Source organism: Drosophila montana, unplaced genomic scaffold (assembly GCF_035044405.1).
Source record: "Drosophila montana isolate Dmon_TW-CO22-7 unplaced genomic scaffold, ASM3504440v1 contig_3468_1, whole genome shotgun sequence".
Taxonomy (NCBI): Eukaryota; Metazoa; Arthropoda; class Insecta; order Diptera; family Drosophilidae; genus Drosophila; species Drosophila montana.
This window is the reverse complement of record NW_026998349.1, coordinates 328,247-347,487: the sequence shown is the minus strand read 5'-3', so window position 1 is coordinate 347,487 and position 19,241 is coordinate 328,247. Positions and strand designations below refer to the sequence as shown.

The 19,241-nt window shown below is 41.5% G+C and overlaps 1 protein-coding gene across 1 annotated transcript in view; it reads right to left on the bottom strand.

Annotated features, from left to right (window-relative positions):
- Positions 1 to 1,411: 1,411 nt before the first annotated feature.
- The window catches only part of LOC135434951 (uncharacterized), a 57,188-nt gene continuing 39,358 nt past the window's right edge, over positions 1,412 to 19,241 (bottom strand). The window contains exons 4-7 of the mRNA XM_064691769.1: positions 10,751 to 10,935; positions 7,743 to 7,965; positions 6,638 to 6,730; positions 1,412 to 2,894 (exon numbers count right to left, since the gene is read on the bottom strand). Coding sequence (XP_064547839.1) covers positions 2,381 to 2,894; positions 6,638 to 6,730; positions 7,743 to 7,965; positions 10,751 to 10,935 — 1,015 coding nt within the window. The 3' untranslated portion in view covers positions 1,412 to 2,380. The remainder of the gene's footprint in view (positions 2,895 to 6,637; positions 6,731 to 7,742; positions 7,966 to 10,750; positions 10,936 to 19,241) is intronic.

Here is a 19,241-nt window from a genome sequence, read left to right as displayed (position 1 = left end):
GGAGTGATGCGTATATTGTGAATGGTAATTTTTATGCGCGGACCAAAAGTATGCAGTGGAACAACTACTCTTGTAGGCTCAATCGTATTATGTGGACAGCACGAAAGTATGCAATGCTTTGCTTTACTCTAAGTGCACAACCACACGAATCTTTTTGGGAAACTTTAAATGGCTATATCTCGGCCAAATAAAGCCCGATAACGGCCAGATTGGGCGCGTTAAACTCGTGGAGGCCCATAGAATAGAATGGCATCAAAGTTTTTTGATTTCAGAAAAAAGTCATTTTTCGAAAAAAACGTGATGGTTACACTGTATTTTTGATGATTTTGGGCCATCTCTTGGAATGCGGATTTTTGGGTGGCAATCGATAGTCGGCATCCGTGCGAGTAGAAAGAGGTGTACCACTTCGAAATCGGACTGTAATTAGCCGAGATATTTCCAAAAAACACTAAATAAAATATTGGTGTAATGCGTATATCTAAGTGCACAACCACACGAATCCTTTTGGGAAACTTTAAATGGCTATATCTCGGCCAAATAAAGCCCGATAACGGCCAGATTGGGCGCGTTAAACTCGTGGAGGCCCATAGAATAGAATGGCATCAAAGTTTTTTGATTTCAGAAAAAAGTCATTTTTCGAAAAAAACGTGATGGTTACACTGTATTTTTGATGATTTTGGGTCATCTCTTGGAATGCCGACTTTTGGGTGGCAATCGATAGTCGGCATCCGTGCGAGTAGAAAGAGGTGTACCACTTCGAAATCAGACTGTATTTAGCCGAGATATTTCCAAAAAACACTAAATAAAATGTTGGAGTGATGCGTATATTGTGAATGGTAATTTTTATGCGCGGACCAAAAGTATGCAATGCTTTCCTACACGCTATGGCCAAAAACCAACTAAAAAAAATTGCAATTTCGGGTGGCGCCGACTTGGAGATACGCTTTTTTTTTCAAAACTTTAAATGTGTATATCTCGCACACATTTTGAGGCCAACCTTCTGTGTGTACACACATATTCGCATGGTATTTCGACAGCCAAGAGCAATTTCATGCTCAACCAAGTTTTGTTGTTTTCATTTGGCATTTTCGGAGGCGATTTTCATGCCATTTTCCTCACATATCGCTGGCCAATGGAATAAGGTGTCAATTTTTGTGTTCGCTCCGCATTTTTGCGTGCTGGGTGTTAATCGCTGGACCACTTACCGTGCCTACAAGGGCCGCAGGGCCAATACAAGTTTACGCTAGATTAAGCAGGATATATGGTTATGTGTGCGCGTGCGTGTGTGGGTGTTTGTGTGTGTGTGCGAGGGTGGGGGCCACGCCTTTTTGTTGCTGAACGCTGGCAGGCGGAAAGGAAAAACAATTTGCGGCTTTTGTGGCATTTTTCAACATTACATTTTTGCAGATGTTTTGCTTTTTAGTTTATTTAGCCTTGCACATAAAACAGAGGACCTTAAGTTGGATTCAAGTATTTCTATATATTTATATAGCATATACATATATATATAGTATTTATTTGCTAACTGTATTGTACTTATGCACGATCTGTATCAGTATTCAATATTGATAACATACGCAACTGCAACTGCGCTACAATTGATTCGTAATTAGTTTAGTTTATCTTTAGGTTTATCTTCTCTTTATTTTATTTTATATTATATAATATATTTTATTTTTATTTGTTTGAAACGCATTCAGAAATCAGTTTCAGAGTTTCCGTTTGATTCGTTATTCGAAAATGCGCGCAAAATTTGTCACCGTAGCGTTCCGTTGCGAATTTACATCAGAGTTTTTCACATACCTATATATATATATATATATATATATATCGTATATATATCTATTGGGTTGGGGAGAATCTACACTTAACGCATGCTAGAAATGCACTCGAAATTGTTATTTACAAAATTGTGTTAATTTTTTTTTTTTAAACTGTTTTTTGGGGATAGTTTCGTTTTGTTTTTGTTTTTTTTTTTGCTTTGTTTTTGGAATATTTTAATACTTTTACGATAGTTCGTAATAGATACGCAGCGCATTTCTGATGCTTACAAAAATAAATTCAACACATTCAAGTACAACAAACATATATATCTTAGTGTCTAAATGCCGCTTATCGGTATATATATATCAAAGATGCATGAACTATAGTTAGGGTTTAGTTTATATATATATATCATATATTCATTTAGGAGCAGAGTTTTTAGTTTTTCGTATCGTACAAATAAATACCTTTGGGTTAACGAGTGTTTAAGATTAACAAACAAACAAACTACAAAAAAAAAAAAAGAATGCGTAGACGAAAAGGAAAACTCGACTGTTGCGACTTTTCAAATGAAGCGCCTTGTTTTCCGCTTGATTTCAGTTTCGCTGTGGCAGGGCTACAAGTGGGCCAATATATCGATCTGGTCGAGTGCTGACTGAGATGATGCTGGCACCTGGCCCTGTGCCTGTGCCTGAGCCCTTCCAGCTGACTGCACGTTGTTCGCCTGGGATATGGTCACAATGGTTACCAGGTCTTTGGCCTTGGTCGCCGTCGTTGTTGTCTTCGTCGTCGTCGGAGTGTCCTGGTTTTGGCTGCGATTCCTGGACTCGATTTCGACAATGGCCGAGGTGAGCAATGTGTTGGACTGCAGCGCACTGTAGTCGGGCAATTGCTCCGGCGATAGCTCCGGCAGATCCTCATTGGCCAGCAGCCGGCCCGATGGCGCCGTCTCGATGGTCCGCTCGCAGCTGGCCAGCGTCAGCGAGGCGGGCGTCGCATTCCGGCTGCGATAGCTCGGCGGCAGACTGTACTCGGAGCCGCCCATGCTGCTGCTGATGGTGCCTCCGCCTCCGCCTCCGCCTCCGCCGCCGCCGCCGCCTATGCCCGAGCGTAGTGTGGTCAACGGCGCCCTGCAATCCGAGGAAATAAAGTATTAGTTAAGCTTTAAGTCAGTTATAGAATGAGACTAAGGCTGGATTGAGACTGGCCAAGAAGTTGGGTAAATTTTATAACCTGAACCCATTGAAAATGGTTAAAAAGGGTATAATGTATTTGTGCAAATGTATGTAACAGGCAGAAGGAAGCACCTCCGACCCCATAATGTATATATATTTTTGATCAGCATCAACAGCCGAGTCGATCTAGCCATGTCCGTCTGTCCGTCCGTCTGTCTGTCCGTCCGTCTGTCTGTCCGTCAGTATGTATGAACGCAAGGATCTCAGAACCTATAAGAGCTAGAGAAATTTTAGCCCACGCAGATCGAGTTTGTTTCCCATGTTCGATAACTTGCCCCGTTTCCAAGTAATCGATAATATATCGATATCGAAATCCTGTTTTTTTTTTTAGCAATTTTGGTAAATAATATGAGCTAGAGTCACCAAACTTGACAAGCAGCTTCTAGAATAGTATATATATATCAAGTATCTTTCCTTTTTTAGCTGTCGCCTGTTGGTAGAAGAGGGTTCAGGGTATCCCCTAGTCGGGAGCTCCCGACTAGAACCTCTTACTTGTTAATTCTGATAAGTAAAATATAATTAAATTATATTGAGTCTGACACGTCGAGCTGACTGTCTGCTCGATTCTTTTGGCCAGATAATCTGATTAACCAAGTTCGTGTCTGTTTTGATAAGACTTTAAGCCAGGGATTCATTCGCTCGGCCTGTCTGGCCGTAACCTTAGATTGAGTTGTGAGTCGCAGGAAAACAAAAGCATGCATTATTTGCGCAGCGGCTGACATGAGACAAAGTCAATGCACAAATTTGCATGTGAGGGGGGGGGGGGGGGGGGGCGAGTCGAAGTATCTGTGCAACTCTATCTCTATAGATACATTTCTGTGTATCTAGCAGATGGAAGGCCGTTCGGTTCGGTTCGGTTCGGTGTGCAGAGGACTTGGTCAATTTAAATAACAAAAGGCGTTCGGCCAATTGTTGCCAGTCGCTGCATTGTCTTTGGGCTAGCCAAATCCAACAGAATTCACACTTCAGTCAACAGGAGAAAGCAACAACAACAACAAAAACAATTTATAGACATGGAAAATTGGTCGGTCGGCTTTTTGGCAAAAATTCAAATTTCAAAATTGTATAAAGCAATTTGGAGTATGTAAAATTGCATTTAATTGTTGCCGACAAAGATTCAATGCGAAAGGAAATGCGAAATACTTGAATACTAAGTAAGCAGCAAGGACGTCAGCTTCACTCTCTCTCTCTCTCTCTCTCTCTCTCTCTCTCTCTCTCTCTCTCTCTCTCTCTCTCTCTCTCTCTCTCTCTCTCTCTCGATTTCTCTGCGCTGTCTATCTCTGCACTGGCATAACAGGCAATTTTCACAGGCAGTCGACTCCTCTTGGGCCTCGTCTTTGTTTGTTTAATTGACTTGGCTAACAGCTTCGCCAGGCAATTGTTTGCCTTCTCTATGCTGGCCCTAATCCTTGCCAGGCCTGGCCCGGCCCGGCCCGGCCTTGCCTGGCTGCCTGTCGCAGATTGCCTTTTAACACACGCCTGCTTGTTATGCAACAGAGAACCACTTCAAGTGTGTGCGAGCGTGTGTGCGTGTGTGTGTGTGCGCGCGTGTGTGTAAATATTTTGCAAAATTTCACAGATTTCTTTGTTAGTTCTTACATCATATTTGAATATGCCATCACGCAGCACACACACACACACACACACACACACGCACACACACACACACACACTGAGAGCAACCAGGCCTGGCCAAAAAGTATGCTCTGATTCCCTGCCACACACACTTTGCATAAGTTTTTGCTTTTTGACATACTTCTTTGTCACTTTTGCACCCTCTACGAGCCTCTATGCAGCGGGCATATTAGCATAGCAGAAATCCTGTTTCTAGAAATTTTCTTTTAAGAGAAAGATTTAAAAAAGAAGTTTATGGTTGAATCAAGCAAAAACGTGCTCTGAATATTGTTACTTAAGAATAAAATTCTTGTTTCAAGACTTTTTTTTGGAAGTGTCTAAAGACATGACTCAATGGTTAACTTAATTTAAGAATTTTTTCTGCTTTTGCTTGCACTTATTTCAAGCATGCAAATTCTGGACATATCAAATTTGTTTAAAAAAAAGTTTTCTTCTTTAAAGAAAATTGTGCTTAATTTAAGAATATTTATGTATTAAATGTATTATGTATTAAATTATGTATTAAATTCCCATTCCTTTCATTCTTAAAAATGCAAATTCCTGTAATAAGTACATTGTGCTTAAACAAAGTATACTTTTTAAAAGAAATATTCATACTTAATTTAAGTATGTTTTGGCACGAATTGTAATCACAAATATTAGCACAGCGCGACAAGAAATATAGTCCATTCATACTTGAATTTAGAAGGAACTTTTACTTAAACTTCGGGTATATTCTAAATATAAGTTTTCTTTAGTTAGAAAACTCCTTCAGCACATGGTTTTTTTTGGCTACTATTGGTTCTATTTAAATGAATGAAATGATATCGTATCTTAAAGTCTTGCATAGCCCTTGTCTCTCGCATTTTCAATTGTTTTCCACTTCTTTTTATGCATTTCCTGGCCAGCTAAGCTGCTTATGTGTATTACTCAGCCCTCTTCTTCTTCTTCTTCTTCTACTTCTTGTTGTTGTCCCTTCATTTCCATTATTGGACATAAATATTTAAGTGCATGTGGCCTTGTGCGTCATTACAAGCAAATTAATTTGCCATAAATTTGCATTTGTCTGTTGTGAATACATTCATGAGTACTCACAAGTACTCAACACTCAACCCTCGCACTCGTTTTTCCGAGCTGTGTTTAGCGGCGCGTGAATTTACGGCTTTGGCCGCAACTCAATATTTTTGTGCGGCAATAAAAAGTAAACTTTTCTAATTAGCAGCCATTATGCGATCAAAGCGGCAATTATCCTGCCGAGTCGGAGTCCTTCACTCTCCCCCTCTCCCTCTCTCTGTCTCACTGCCTCTCTTCTCGCTTCTCAGTTCTCATTGCTGTGGCGCCCCATTTTGTTGTCGTCATTTCAATTGTTTCAATTTGCTCCTTGTCTGCCCCTCCCCCCCCCCTCTCTCTTCCCCTCCCCCTCTCTCTCCTGCTACTTGGAGTGCCTGGCAATTGGATTGTAGCGCATTTAAATTGTTTGCCATTTTGGGCGCCCGTTTGAAGTAGTCGCTCGGTGCTCAATTCAATTAAGTTGCAAATTCCTCACTGACGCCCACTCGAAATCAAGCAAAAATCATTTGCACCAACAACAACAACAACAGCAACAACAACAACAAATAAACCATTGACAGGCTTCTAAAGTTTTTGGCTTAAAAAATGGCCAAAAGTTTTTGTGGGCCAACCCCAAGCAATGTGTCAAATGTTGTTGTTGTTGTTGTTGGCACCCACCGAAAACCGCACAAAGCCAAACCGCTGACGCTTCAGCTGATGCTGCAACACCAACAGCCTCCCCCCCCCCCCCTTCCCCCACCACTCGTGTCCCGCCGCAAGCAACCCTCACGCGTTCCTATTCCCACCTCGAACTGTGCGTTGTAAACATTTTGTGGTTGCAGCGCCAAACTTTACAAATAACTCACGAGGGGTGTCGAACGCGGTAAATACCCAAAATGCTAGGCTGTGGCAGGGGCGTAGCCAGGGGGAATGGGGGGGGGGGGATAAGGGGTTAATCGGAAGCGAGCACTTACCTCAGCAAGCTGCCGGCATGAGATCGATAGGTTGGCGGCGGCGAATTGCCACGCACCACTCCGTTCTGGCGATCGCGGTCCAAAAGCAAAAGTCTGCGAAAAAAAAACAAATATAATATTGAATAAATCGAAATTCAATTAATATAAAATAAAATAAAAGAAGCAGAGGAAGCAACAGCTTCCAGCTAGAAGTTAAACTGAACATCTCGAATGTTGCAAAAGCTGCTTCTTCTTCTGCCTTATTTCTGATGCCCCTCACTTAGGAAATGAGTTCCCGAATAACTTCGGTGCATATTGTCCGATCTTGATCGAATTTTCAGGGATTCAATATAATATAAGAATCTGTATTAATACCAAAGGCCAGGACCAAGCCTATTAGAGTGCGTTTTCTTTTTCTCTTGTTTTTTCAGGTGCGGAACAAAGGAAGATATTCTAAAAGTGAAACATTCTGGATCTCTGTTTACTCTCATTTTGCTCTCTCTCTCTTTTGCTATATCCCAAGTTTTCTATCTTCAGCCTCCGCCTTGAGCCATGCTAAGCTAATAGTAAATCCTTATCGATTTTTATCGCTTTTATTGAATCAGGTCTAGTTATTATTGATTTGAAATAAACTCTTATTTTGCGAGCAGTAGTAAAGGCTGCATTCATAAGTTCAAATATCTAGTTCTAATAGTCTGTGAGATCGACCCGTTTATTCAGATAGACAGACAGACAGACAGACAGACACACAGATAGATAGATAGATAGACAGATAGATAAACAGATAGATTTGAGAGACAGATAGATAGACAGATAGATATGTGTAGATCGTTCTGACTAGTTCGAGTATATATCTATATACTTTATTCCGATTATTCAGATTCAGATATGCTAGCTTTTGGCTGTTATGCACGACTCGCACGACGCCCTCACATCCTTTTTGCACATTTTCAATGGGTTCAGAGTTCAGGGTTCAGGTTGTAAAAAAAAACAAGAGACCCGTGCATTTTCAGGCAGTGCATAATTACATAATGCAATTAATTGCGCAAGGACATGCAAGCGGATGCGGTTAGCCGAGCATGTCCGCTGTTGTCCTTGCCACACACACACACACACACAGACTCACCTCAGACGATACTCCTGCATGCTGGCCTGGTAGGAGGGCGGCGGCGGTCGGTGCTGAAACTCCGGATAGAGCAGTCCGTGGGGCGCGCCGCCGCCGCGGGTGCACGGACGACGTCCGCAGCGGGCCAGGTCGACGGTGGTGCCCAGGCCGAGGCAGCTCTGGCCGCCGGGCGCTGTCATCCGCCAAGCGGCGCCGCTGACAGTGACCAGCACAACGCCGACTCCTGCAGAGAAAGAAAAAGTTAAGTTAGTTCGTGAAGCAAAGCAAAGCAAAAAGCATGACTCAAAATAAGCGTCCAATTAAGTGTTTCGTGTTGCTGTTGTTGTAATTGCGCGCAATTTAATTAGACGTCAAATGCTGCGTGGGCGTGGCCCGCAATTACCAGCCCACTTATAACAAATTGAGGGGGAATGGGGGGGGGGGGGTGCATTGGTAGTTAACGGTTAACGGGTGCAGTGGTCAATCTTGAGCCGTGGGGGCACAGCTTCCACTTTCACTTTTTTTGCAAATCGCGAGGCTTTTCCTTTTGACAAGCGACAGCTGCATGTGGCACGGCCTGCGGCACGGCCAGCGGCACGGCCATTGGAGCGTCTCATCAGCAGCAGCGAAAACCCCTCCGCCCCCCCTCCGCCTACCTCCGCCTACCTCCTTCACAGATCACAGTCGGAGCCTAAAGCTGCCAGCGGTAGCTGATTATGGCCCACAATAAATAGAGGTAGGCATCTTTTTTATTAGGCAAAATTGTTGTCGTTTTGCCGTTGTTGTTGTTGTTGTTGCTTTTGTTGTTGTCGCACATTTTCATGAGCAATTTGCGCTTCAAAAAAGCTGAACGGCAAAAATAAGAGAAAAAAAGCGACTGCAATTTGTGCGTTTGTTATGAGTGTGACGAGACGTCTGTATAGCAGGGGGGCTGGGGCTGGGGCAGGGGCAGGGGCAGGGGTTGCGGGGCGTGCCCGGCAGTTGTCTCCATTAGAGGCGACATGTGTGCGTGTGTGTGTAGTAAGCTGTTGCCTCTGGCTTGATTGCCATTAAATTATGTAAAACTTTGCGTTACAAGTCAACAATTTTTGGTAATTGCCGCCAGAAAATGGCGCAATGTCACGCTTCGAGTGGCCCCAACTAAAATGAGCGAACCGGCAATTGATTAGAGCAACGCATACATAAGTAATGCCCACAGACCCAGACCCAGACCCCGAGTCAGACGCAGAGCCGGAGACAGACGGAAAGCCGGAACGTAGTCGGAACTTGTGTTGGGTCTGCACTTGGCCCCGCTTTCTGGTTACGTGAGCTGCGCGAAAAGCGAAAGAGAACCGAATGAATGACTCATGAATGTGTGTGTGTGCGTGTGCCCAAAACTCGTATGATTCACAATCACAAGTGCGCTGCAAAGTACTCAGCCAAATGGCATTAAATTCTACACAATTTCAGTTGAGTCTTAAGAAAAAACATTCTAAGCTTTGAGCGCTCGCGAAAGCCTTAAAGTTGCATTCGATTCCATTTGTATGCAGTCAGGGAGAACCTACAGAGCATACATATATATATATACATTATAAGATTCTCCAATTGCATGCAATGTCAATCTTCTTGCCTCTGAGCTAATCAGCTGAAAGGCTTTAAGGTCTACATCCAAGCAAACTGTGAACTTCAGCTCTCTCTCTCCTCTTTCGCATTCCACAGCTTGGATAGGTTTCACCTAGTCAACGACTCAATTGTCTCTTTCTTACTCATAGTAAGACATTCATTATTCTTAAGAAGGGGGTATTATAGGTTTGTCATTAAATGTATAACGTATAGAAAGAGACATATTCTAGATCAGCATCAACAGTCGAGTTGATATAGCCATGTCCTTCTATCCATTCCTCCGACTGTCTGTTTCTATGCAAACTAATCTCTCAGTTTTAAAGCTATTGTCTTGAGACTTTGCATAGGTTCGCCTTTCTATTGCAGGTAATACATATGTCGGAAACGGCCGGATCGGCCCACTATATCATATAGCTGTCATTACAGGATATCTAAAATAAACTCGCCATTTTTTAGTCTTTCCTTATTAGCCCTCCCCTTACATATGTATATGCAAAATCCTATCAACATCGGACAACTAAATCATATACATAGCTGCCATAGGAAAACTTCATTGTTTATCAAGATATCTCGACTAAACTAGGCTTTTATTTAGTTAAACTCTGCTGCTCTACTATTCTCACATATCTGCTAAATCGTTTGGCAAATGTCTACTAGTACCTTAACAGAAACTCACTTTAAAAACAACCCTAAAAAAACAGCCACATTTAGTTGTAGTTGAAATACTTGACTGTTAAATATCTCTGGCATTGTTCGGCAGCTTGAAAATATATATTTTTTTACTGCTTATTTTCAAATGCAATTGTGCTAAAGTTCTTTGGAGCAGTTTACTTTTACAATCTAACCCACACTTAATGTTTAAGCAAAGATCTCGGCGTATTTCCCACAGATCTGTATAGGAGATGATAGGCCACCCACACAAACACACAATGCCAATATTTATTTACCAACTATCTGGGCTGATAAAACTCGTAGCCGGAACTAAATGCTCTCCCTCTCCCTCTCTCTCTCTCTCGCTCTCCCTCTCTCTGGCAATATTGACACATTTAGTGTCTTTACAAAATTTGTTTGTTCTTCGAACTGGGTCAGGCAGAGACGCGCCCATTACAAAAGGGCAACAGAGAAAAACCCAAAGCCTGTTATAATTGTAGAAATTGCTGTGTGAGGCAACAGCAACAACAACAACAACAACAAAAGCGACAACAAATGCACAGACAACATTAACAATAACAGCGACAACAACAACAACATTGTGTAAACATCGCGAAAAGGCAACATTTTAATGCCATTTTTGTGTGACCCCATCAATTGTTCGACTCGTGCTTATATGGACTATAAACGAGTGTGCACACACACTTACACACACACACACACACACTGTCTCACTCTTACGTAATTGTCAGCGACTTGAGATAGTTTTTACTTACCAATCATTAGCAGCGCGGCGGTCAGATGCGAATTTGGCGGGCCAGCCAGACCCGTGGCGCCCAGTGCAGCGCCGCCGAGGGCACAGGCCACGCCCCCAAGCGCAACAACAGCAATGAGAGCGCGCAGCGGCGGCCCAGCGAACCATTGGCCACAGCAACCTTTGCCGGAACGCTCCGAGGGGGATCTGCAAATAATCAAGAATTGCCTTTGTTAGTTTTTCAGCTGCAGCTGGTGGCACAATTTTCGGGTATAACAATTTTCCGCGCAGGTGGGCCAGGACCAGGAGGAGGAGGACGAGGAGGGATAGGAGGAGGGACAGGGTCAGAGGCAAGGACTGGCAGCTGTTTTGTTTCGTGGCGCGTGCAAATTGGTTGTGGCAAGGACAACGGCAGCGGCAACAAAAGCGCAGCGCGAAGACACAGTGCGAGACACAATTGTTGTAATGTTTTTGATTTATGAGCTGAAAGACCAAAAATTTGCGCACCGAACACAATAAAGCAGGCAAAGGAGACGACCAGACGATGACGACGACGATGAGGATGAGGATGAGAATGAGGATGAGGATGACGTTCAGGATGTGAATGAGCTGGAGGAGGCGGATGCGGATGCGGATGTGGATGGCCAACAGCGTAGAATATTTTGCGCATTTGCCATTTGGCGAAACAGAGAGAAAAAAAAGGCGGCAAGGACAATTTATGTGACGCAGACGCTGCACGAACAGCACCAAAGACAACGCTGCACAGTGGGCTAGAAGCGCACGAAAATTGCTGAAAAATATCTATGAATAAAAGCCTTCCATAAGAAGATAACACTGCACAGTGGGCTAGAAGCGCTCGAAATTTGTGGAAATTATATATTTCAAAAAATATATATAAATCGGCAATATAAAATATGAAGGTTTAAAAACGTAAGTTCTGTATATTTACATTACATTCTATAAGGTAGCACTGCACAGTGGACTAAGCACGCTCTAAACTTGTTCAAAAATATCCACTAAGAAAAATAAAACCTTAGTAAAAAAGGTATTGAGGCATAAAATTCGTAGCCTTTGCCTATTTATCAAATATTATATTAAAGACGCTGCTGCACAGTGGGCTAGAAATGCTTAAAATGGTAAACATTATATATTAAAAAAATATATTAATTGACAACATGAAAGCTGAAGTCACAAACCTGTGGGCCCCACTTATTTACCTTATATTCTATATAAAGCGCTGCACAGTGGGCTAGAATGTGCTATGCAACAAATTAGACCCTAAAATATAGTCTTGGTGCATTAAAAACAACTTTACCAAATATTATATTTGAAAATTCGTCAAGCGTAAACGCACTTTGTGCCACTGTGCAACAAAAGGACGACAATGACGACGTGTGTGCGTAAATTCATTAGGACACAGATACAGACTTCGACTGCGACTGCGACTCAGACTCAGACACAGACGCAGACACGGACACAGACATTGAAGTGGCTGGAGGCAGGAGGCAGGAGGCAGGAGGCTGGAGGCAGAGATTCGTTTAAGGATACGAACCAAGGCAGCATTTTCTTTATGGCCACAGACGCTCGTTGACAACCCCTTTTTAAAGAGTTGGGAGCAGATGGAGGAGAGGGGAGGGGGGGGCAGCCTTTGAGCTCGGGGCTTGCCAAACAATTAGACGACGAAATATTTATAGGCGAGCAGCTGCGACCCGTGACCCCCAACTCCCGAAGAAACTCGCCTACCGCCCCCCTCCCGCCCGCAAGCCGAGTCCAATGGGACGTTGCCCAGTTTTGTGTCATCGAAGCAATTTAAGCAAACCGAATGATAAATTGTTGGAAAATTACGTGCATAAAAAGGCCAACCGGCAATGGCCGGAAATTTATGTTTAATAATTTGATGTTGTCGCCCGAGGATTTCGGGGATTTTTTTATGATGCGCCATTAAATGTACACAATACACTCTCGGCCAAGGCAAGGGGTTAAATACGCTCGAGGCATCGCCCTGTCGCCAACTCGGGCCTATCTGTGAGCCATGTGTTTGGGGAGGGAGGGCCGCGTTTCATCATGTGCCGCCATGTCATCGCATGATAAATAAGATCTTCTTAGCGCATCCATCGCTCATCACACGCCCAGCCCAGCAAAAGGAAATGAGTGCGCAAAATGTCAGAGCGAAAGGTAAAATCAGCCAAAAGAATGTGGAAAACCAAACCAAAATTCAGTCAGTTGTCAGTTGTCAGTTCTCACGTCGCAGGCAAAACCAGCTTTATCATTGCTATTGTTGAAGCATTAAATAGAATAAAACAATAATAATAAAAAACAAAAAAAACGTCAAAGAACTTGTACTTTTTCTTTTGTTAAATACTTTTCACAGCGCATCGTCAAACCAGCTTTTTCTAAGTCGAACTTTATCTGCTTATTTTTTCGTGCACATTTATTTGAAAAAATGTATTTTTACATATACCCTGCAATCATTGAAATCCGGATGAGAGCTCGACATGTGGCATATCATATCGCAGAACTAGCTTAGCTCATTTTCGATAACAGCTCTCGATATCGATTCTCAGATCCGTTTTGAATAATTAACACTGGGACTATATGCGGCTTATTGTGAGCAGAACTTATTTTATTTAACATTGAAAATGGGACTTTCTATCTGTATATGCGCCCTATTGTGATCAGAATTAGCTCAGCTTATTTTCGATAACTTCTTTTATGGAAAAATCGATACATATCGATTCTCAGATTCTGTTCTCATTGAACAAAGACAATAGCTAGACATGCGGCTTATTGTGCACAGAACTAGTTAATCTTATTATCGATAACATATTACATTAGCAAAATATCAAATAATATCGATTCTCAGATCTGTTTTTATCCCTTGTACGCATTAAAAATGGGCCTAAGGTAGACATGAGCCTTATTGTCTTCAGAACTAGGTTATTTTCTGATGATATAAGCTCCCGTTTTCGACAAAATCGATAAATATCGATCATCAGATCTGCTTTTAAACATTGAACAATAGCTAGACATGCGATTTACTGTGTGCAGTTCTAGTAGATCCGATAACATCTTCCATTATCGAAAATTCAATTAATATCGATTTGCGGATCTGCTTTCGAGAGTATATTCCTTTGATAACAGCTGCTAGGGTCATCAAATTTGCCATTAGTGTTCACAAAGATATTTGGTATATGTTAACATTTGGTTTGTATCTTAAAAAGTTTATAACAATTGGATAATAAACACAAAAGCTATTGTAGAACGATAACCTACCACGTGTCCTATTTATTTTACTGTGTTTTTTGCTACCCAAAGTTGAAGCTTGAGTTGCGTTTAGAGATCTATTAGTCAGCCATTTTATAGCCATTTGAGTTTTAGCTATCGCTAAAAACAAAACTGCGTTTGGGGCCTCGCAATAAATAAAACCGAACTTGATGCAGGCTTTGGCTGCCATTTAGCGCTTTGATTAGCGCGCACGCTAAAAAATCTTTATGTATATAACTGGTAGCTGGCGGAAGGGAGGGAGAGGAAGGGGAAAGAGGGGAGTTTGAGCCGTGGCAATTTATGGCGGCCTTTTACGAGCGCGTGCATGCAAAATACTTAAAAATTGTGGCAGTTGCAATGAATCGAATGAAAATTGTTAATCAATCTCTTGCTTGGAAAAGTGCTTATCGAAACGACAACTCGACGACAACAACTTTGGCATTGGCTTTTGTTGGGAAAACTATAAAATTGCTTAATCAATTGAAAATTGCGCAGTCGCCTGTAAATGTCAAGTTTGCTCGCCGGAAAAGCCGACATTTAAATGAAAACAACAACAACAAAAAACAGAAGAAAAAAACATAACAAAATGAAAGTTTTCATTTTATTTAATTTAACGCTGCAAAAACTGTGTCAATGCTGGCAAATTACAATAACAAATTGCAATTAATTAATTAAAAAAAATAAAAAAAAAAATTGAAATGCAGTTCGATGTAAATGTTAATGCACATTGACTGCTGACTGAACGACTGACTGACTGCCCGACAGCTGCTCTTTGATATACTCGTTCGCAAAGCTCGCTTATAAGTAAAGCTGACTGACTGAGTGGTTGACTGACTGATTGACTGAGTGATTGACTGCCTGACTGACTGCCTGACTGACTGGCTGGCTGACTGACTCTCCGCCTGTCCGACAGCTGCCTTTTTATAAACTTGTTCGCAAAGCTCGCTTATAAGTAAAGCTGACTGATTGACTGACTGACTGAATGATTGACTGACTGACTAACTGACTGACTGACTAACTGACTGACTGACTAACTGACTGACTGACTGACTCTCAGACTGTCTGTCCGACAGCTGCCTTTTGATAAACTCGCTCGCTAAGCTGCCCCTGAACTACTTTGCGGCTTACAAGTAGCTGCCATATCTATCGTATAAATATATTTATATATATATATGTATATCTATCTATCGCATATATATCTATACAATAGATTGAGCTGTACTTTTATGGCCAACAACAAATGCGCAATTAGTCGATTGCACAACTTAAGTTTCACTCGCAATTAGCTACTGTTCGGCTGTCATTTTAATTGAATCTTCAAATTCTATAGCTGCATTTAGTTCTAGCTGTATCTGTATCTCAAAGTGCAGTATCTTTAAGCACTGCTGTTGCCTGCTGTTCAGCTAATTTGATGTTAATCAATCATCAATGTTGCTTTTGTTGTTGTTGTTGCTTTTGTTGCGGCTTCTTTGTGTTGCGTGCTTGCATGGGCTGGGGTCGTTGCCACCTCGACATGGGGCCCTCCTGCAATTTGAATTCTCTCTTTACGAAATTCTCTCAACTGAGAAACTCATTCAGAAATGTGCTTAGAACTTGGCGGAGGCTGTGCGGGCCGGGGGGCCATAGAATTATGCGAAAGCGAAACCGAATCTGTGGGAAACGTGCAGCGTGCGCAGAACAATTGATGAGACTTTGCCACATCAAAGCAAATGATTTGACATGAAGATATTCGAATACATTTCCGCCAGATCTGTGCAGAATGAAGCGAACTCATGACCGCAGCACAGAAATCTTTAAGCCCAAATCAGCAACAGCAAATGGCACCTAATTAACACGTCTGAAAGCAAAAGTGGCCTGGAAACCAATAAAAAAAAAAATTGGTGGAAAAAACTGAGAAAACACACTAATGAAAACTTTGCCAGACACACGAAATTGAAAGAGCCAGGTGGGCGAAGGTGGGCGAAGGGGGCGGGGTGGGAGTGGGGCTGCAATGAGGTGCAAACAGAAACTAATTAAATAACGCCAAAAAAGGAATTCGCGCACTGAAAACGAAATGTTTTTTGTTTTAAGTAAATAAACTAGCATAAATATTTTATTTATTTGCTGTTTGCTTTCATCTTCATTTCGTGCCTCTACCCCCCTCCCTTTCTCTCTCTCTCTCTCTCTCTCTGTCTCTCTGTCTGTCCGTCTGTTACGAATGCACTTTTCTCTCTTGCGTAATGCTAATGGCATAAAATTAAAGAAATGCAGCAAATGTAATCGAATACTCTCACACTGAGAGAAAAAAAAGGGGAATTTTGTAATCAAATTAGGAAAAAATTTGATGAAAATAAGTTTAAGATTCCTTAAACTAAAAGCAAAAGTACCATAAGATACTTTTTCAAGATACTTGACTCGAATAGAGTACACAATTTAAGAATAGTTCTACTAGCATTCATATTTTTTCGTAAGAACATTATTGAAATAAGTTTGACAAAGTACAAAGTTCTTTTATTTAAGAAACTTATATTTAAGTTCCTAGATATATGGCTTTAACAAAGTACAAAGTTTGTACTTTCTTTTATAACGCTTTTGCGCTGAAACTTTGTTAAGATAAGATCGAGATTTCTTTATTCACGAACAAAGTTCTTATTTAAACAAAATTCTATTAAAGTAGAAATTCCTAAGCGTATGACTTTAAAAAAGTACTTAAATTAAGCATAGTCAAACTTGCATTGAGAACGTTTTATGCTTATTTTGAAGCAGGAAAATTCTTCTAATTGGTATTTCTTACTTAATAATACTAAGTTTAAGCATAGTTCCACTTACATTAAGAATATTTAACACTTATTTCAAGCAGAAAAATTCGTAAATCAATATTTTTGTAAATTTGAAAACAAGTCTCATGCATATTAAGAAAAATCCACTTCAAATTTAAACCAGAACTTAGAGAAATCCGTTTCTCTAAGTGTACCACACATACCTAGTTGCAGCGACTGTAATTAGTAGAAATATTGCTAAAGATAATAACATTGGCACATTTTCTTAAACAACAATAACAATAAGTAGACGAACAGCGAGAACAAAGAGCACGGAGAATAGCAAATTAAATAATGATTTTTCACAAACCAAACTTCAGTCCACAGATGAATAGATGAATGGATGAATGCTTGGCTCGGATAGACGCTTGGTTTGGTTTGCTTGGACTGTTTGGCTGGCTACAAATCAAGTTTTGGGCCCGCTGACAAAGCGTTTTCGGGTTTTGTTTCGCTTTTGTTTGCCTGAACCCAGAGCCGGAGCCGGGGTCGGAGCCAGCTCCAGAGTGGGAAACGAATTCGGTGCCGGAGCGTGCTGAGTTTAGCATTAGATCGCTTCACTAAATGTAAGTGGGCGCTTATAGCGCGCCAAAAAAAAAAAACAGAGAAAAAAAAAAACAGGAAAAATAACCCCAAAAAAGCCATTTTCAACTTTCAATCAAAGCTGCCCGCTGCCGCCCCCCGCAAAGCCCCAAAAACCGAAGCCGTAATTACAGAGCGCTTTTCAACTTTACCGCAGAGTTCTGATTTGTAATGGAGTTTTTTTTTAGCTTTTTTTGTTTGTGGACTTTTATAATTTGGCATGAAATTAAGGCACCTTGATTTCTATTTCTGTATTATATTTGTAACTAAGTGAGTTCGGCGAATTTTCGGCTGCTTTTTTAGCTAAAAAGAAGTGAAACACAGACACAAAATACTCTAACTCAAATAAGTTGAGCTTAAATTCGTTGAGGTGTGAAGTTTAGCTAAATTAATTTGAGAAGCTCTTTAAAAATTCGTTTTTTATATTTGTGATGTTTTATCATTCTGTGCGCTGATAAATTTCAAAAAAACTGTGGTCTTTAAATAAGAGCATAAAAGGCAGCAGGAAGCCCGTCAAGGCATAAAGCAGAGCTCAGGTGTTCTATTAAATTTCATGACACTGCGACAGCTTTAAAAACTTCAAAGTGAGTGCTGCAAGGGAGAGAGAGACAGGTGAGAGCGAGACAGAGAAAGAGAGTGGGAGTCGGAGTGAGAGAGAATAATGCCCGAATACCCATCTGTAAATGTTGGTAAGTATCTGTCCAGAGCTCTACCGACTACTTATAAGAACTCTCTCCTTCTCTCACCCTCTCTCTCTCTCTCTTGTTGCTTTTGTGCCTTTGTCTGGGTTAACATAAAATGAAAACCAGTAGCAGTTTGGGGGGGGAGAGCCGCATTTGTGTCTCAGAACATGACATTCACCCAGCATTAAAATCGCACTCGCTGTCGCTGTCGCAGTTGTTGTTCCTGTTGTTGCATATAAAAATGAAAGCAACCAGACAACCATAAAACAACAAGAAGAAGAAGTGGTATCGCAAGCAAAAGAGACAAAGTCACGTTGACTTTTGTGTACTTAAAGAGCGGGTTGAAATATTAGAGTAAAAGTAACAATTTCACACATAGACCAGAACACAAAAACTTCTGACCTACTAACTGGAGACGCCAATCTTAGAGGGGCAGCAGTTGGGGGCGGGAGGTGTGTTGGCGAACTTGGCCAACGTTTATTTTCGCCAAGTAAACTGAAAACGCTTTGACGCTTGACTGACGCAAAAGCCGAGTGTCTAGAGTCGAGTTTCGGAGTTTAGTTTAGTTTAGTTCAGTTCAGTTGAGTTCGGTTCCAGTTCCAGTTAAAATTGCAGCGCTGCGCCTGCCTCGGTGCCTGCCTCACGCCTCACAGTTTAGATTAAAGTGCCGGTGGGCGTAACACACGAACACGACTCTGGCAGCGAGACAGACTGACAGGCAGGCAGAGAAACAGGCTGACAGGCAGACGGACTGAGGCACAGACAGCACAAAGTTGAGTCGTTAAGCTATTGTTGCCGCTGCGCTAAACGCTTTTAGTCGAGTGACAGTTGCTAAAGTTTGCGCTTAAAGCTCAATTTGACTTAAAGCTTCTTTGTGAAGATCTAAGATTTAATAACAACCATAGTTTGGGTATGCAAAAAGTTTTGCTTAAAGTCTTTGACAAGTTTAATATCAGCTTGGACTGTCTTCAGCTTGACAGTTGCTCTAACAGATTAAAGCTTAAGTAAATTGAATTAAAGCTCGCTAGTGAATAAAGTAAAGCTCTTTTCGATTGGGCTCTAGAAGCTATTGGAGCTCGCTAGTGCAGACATTTAAACAGTTGCGCTAAGTTCTTAAAGCTTAGGTAAACTGGCTTAAAGCTCTTCACTTATAATTTTAAACATTTCAGCTTGCTTTTTAATAGCTTAG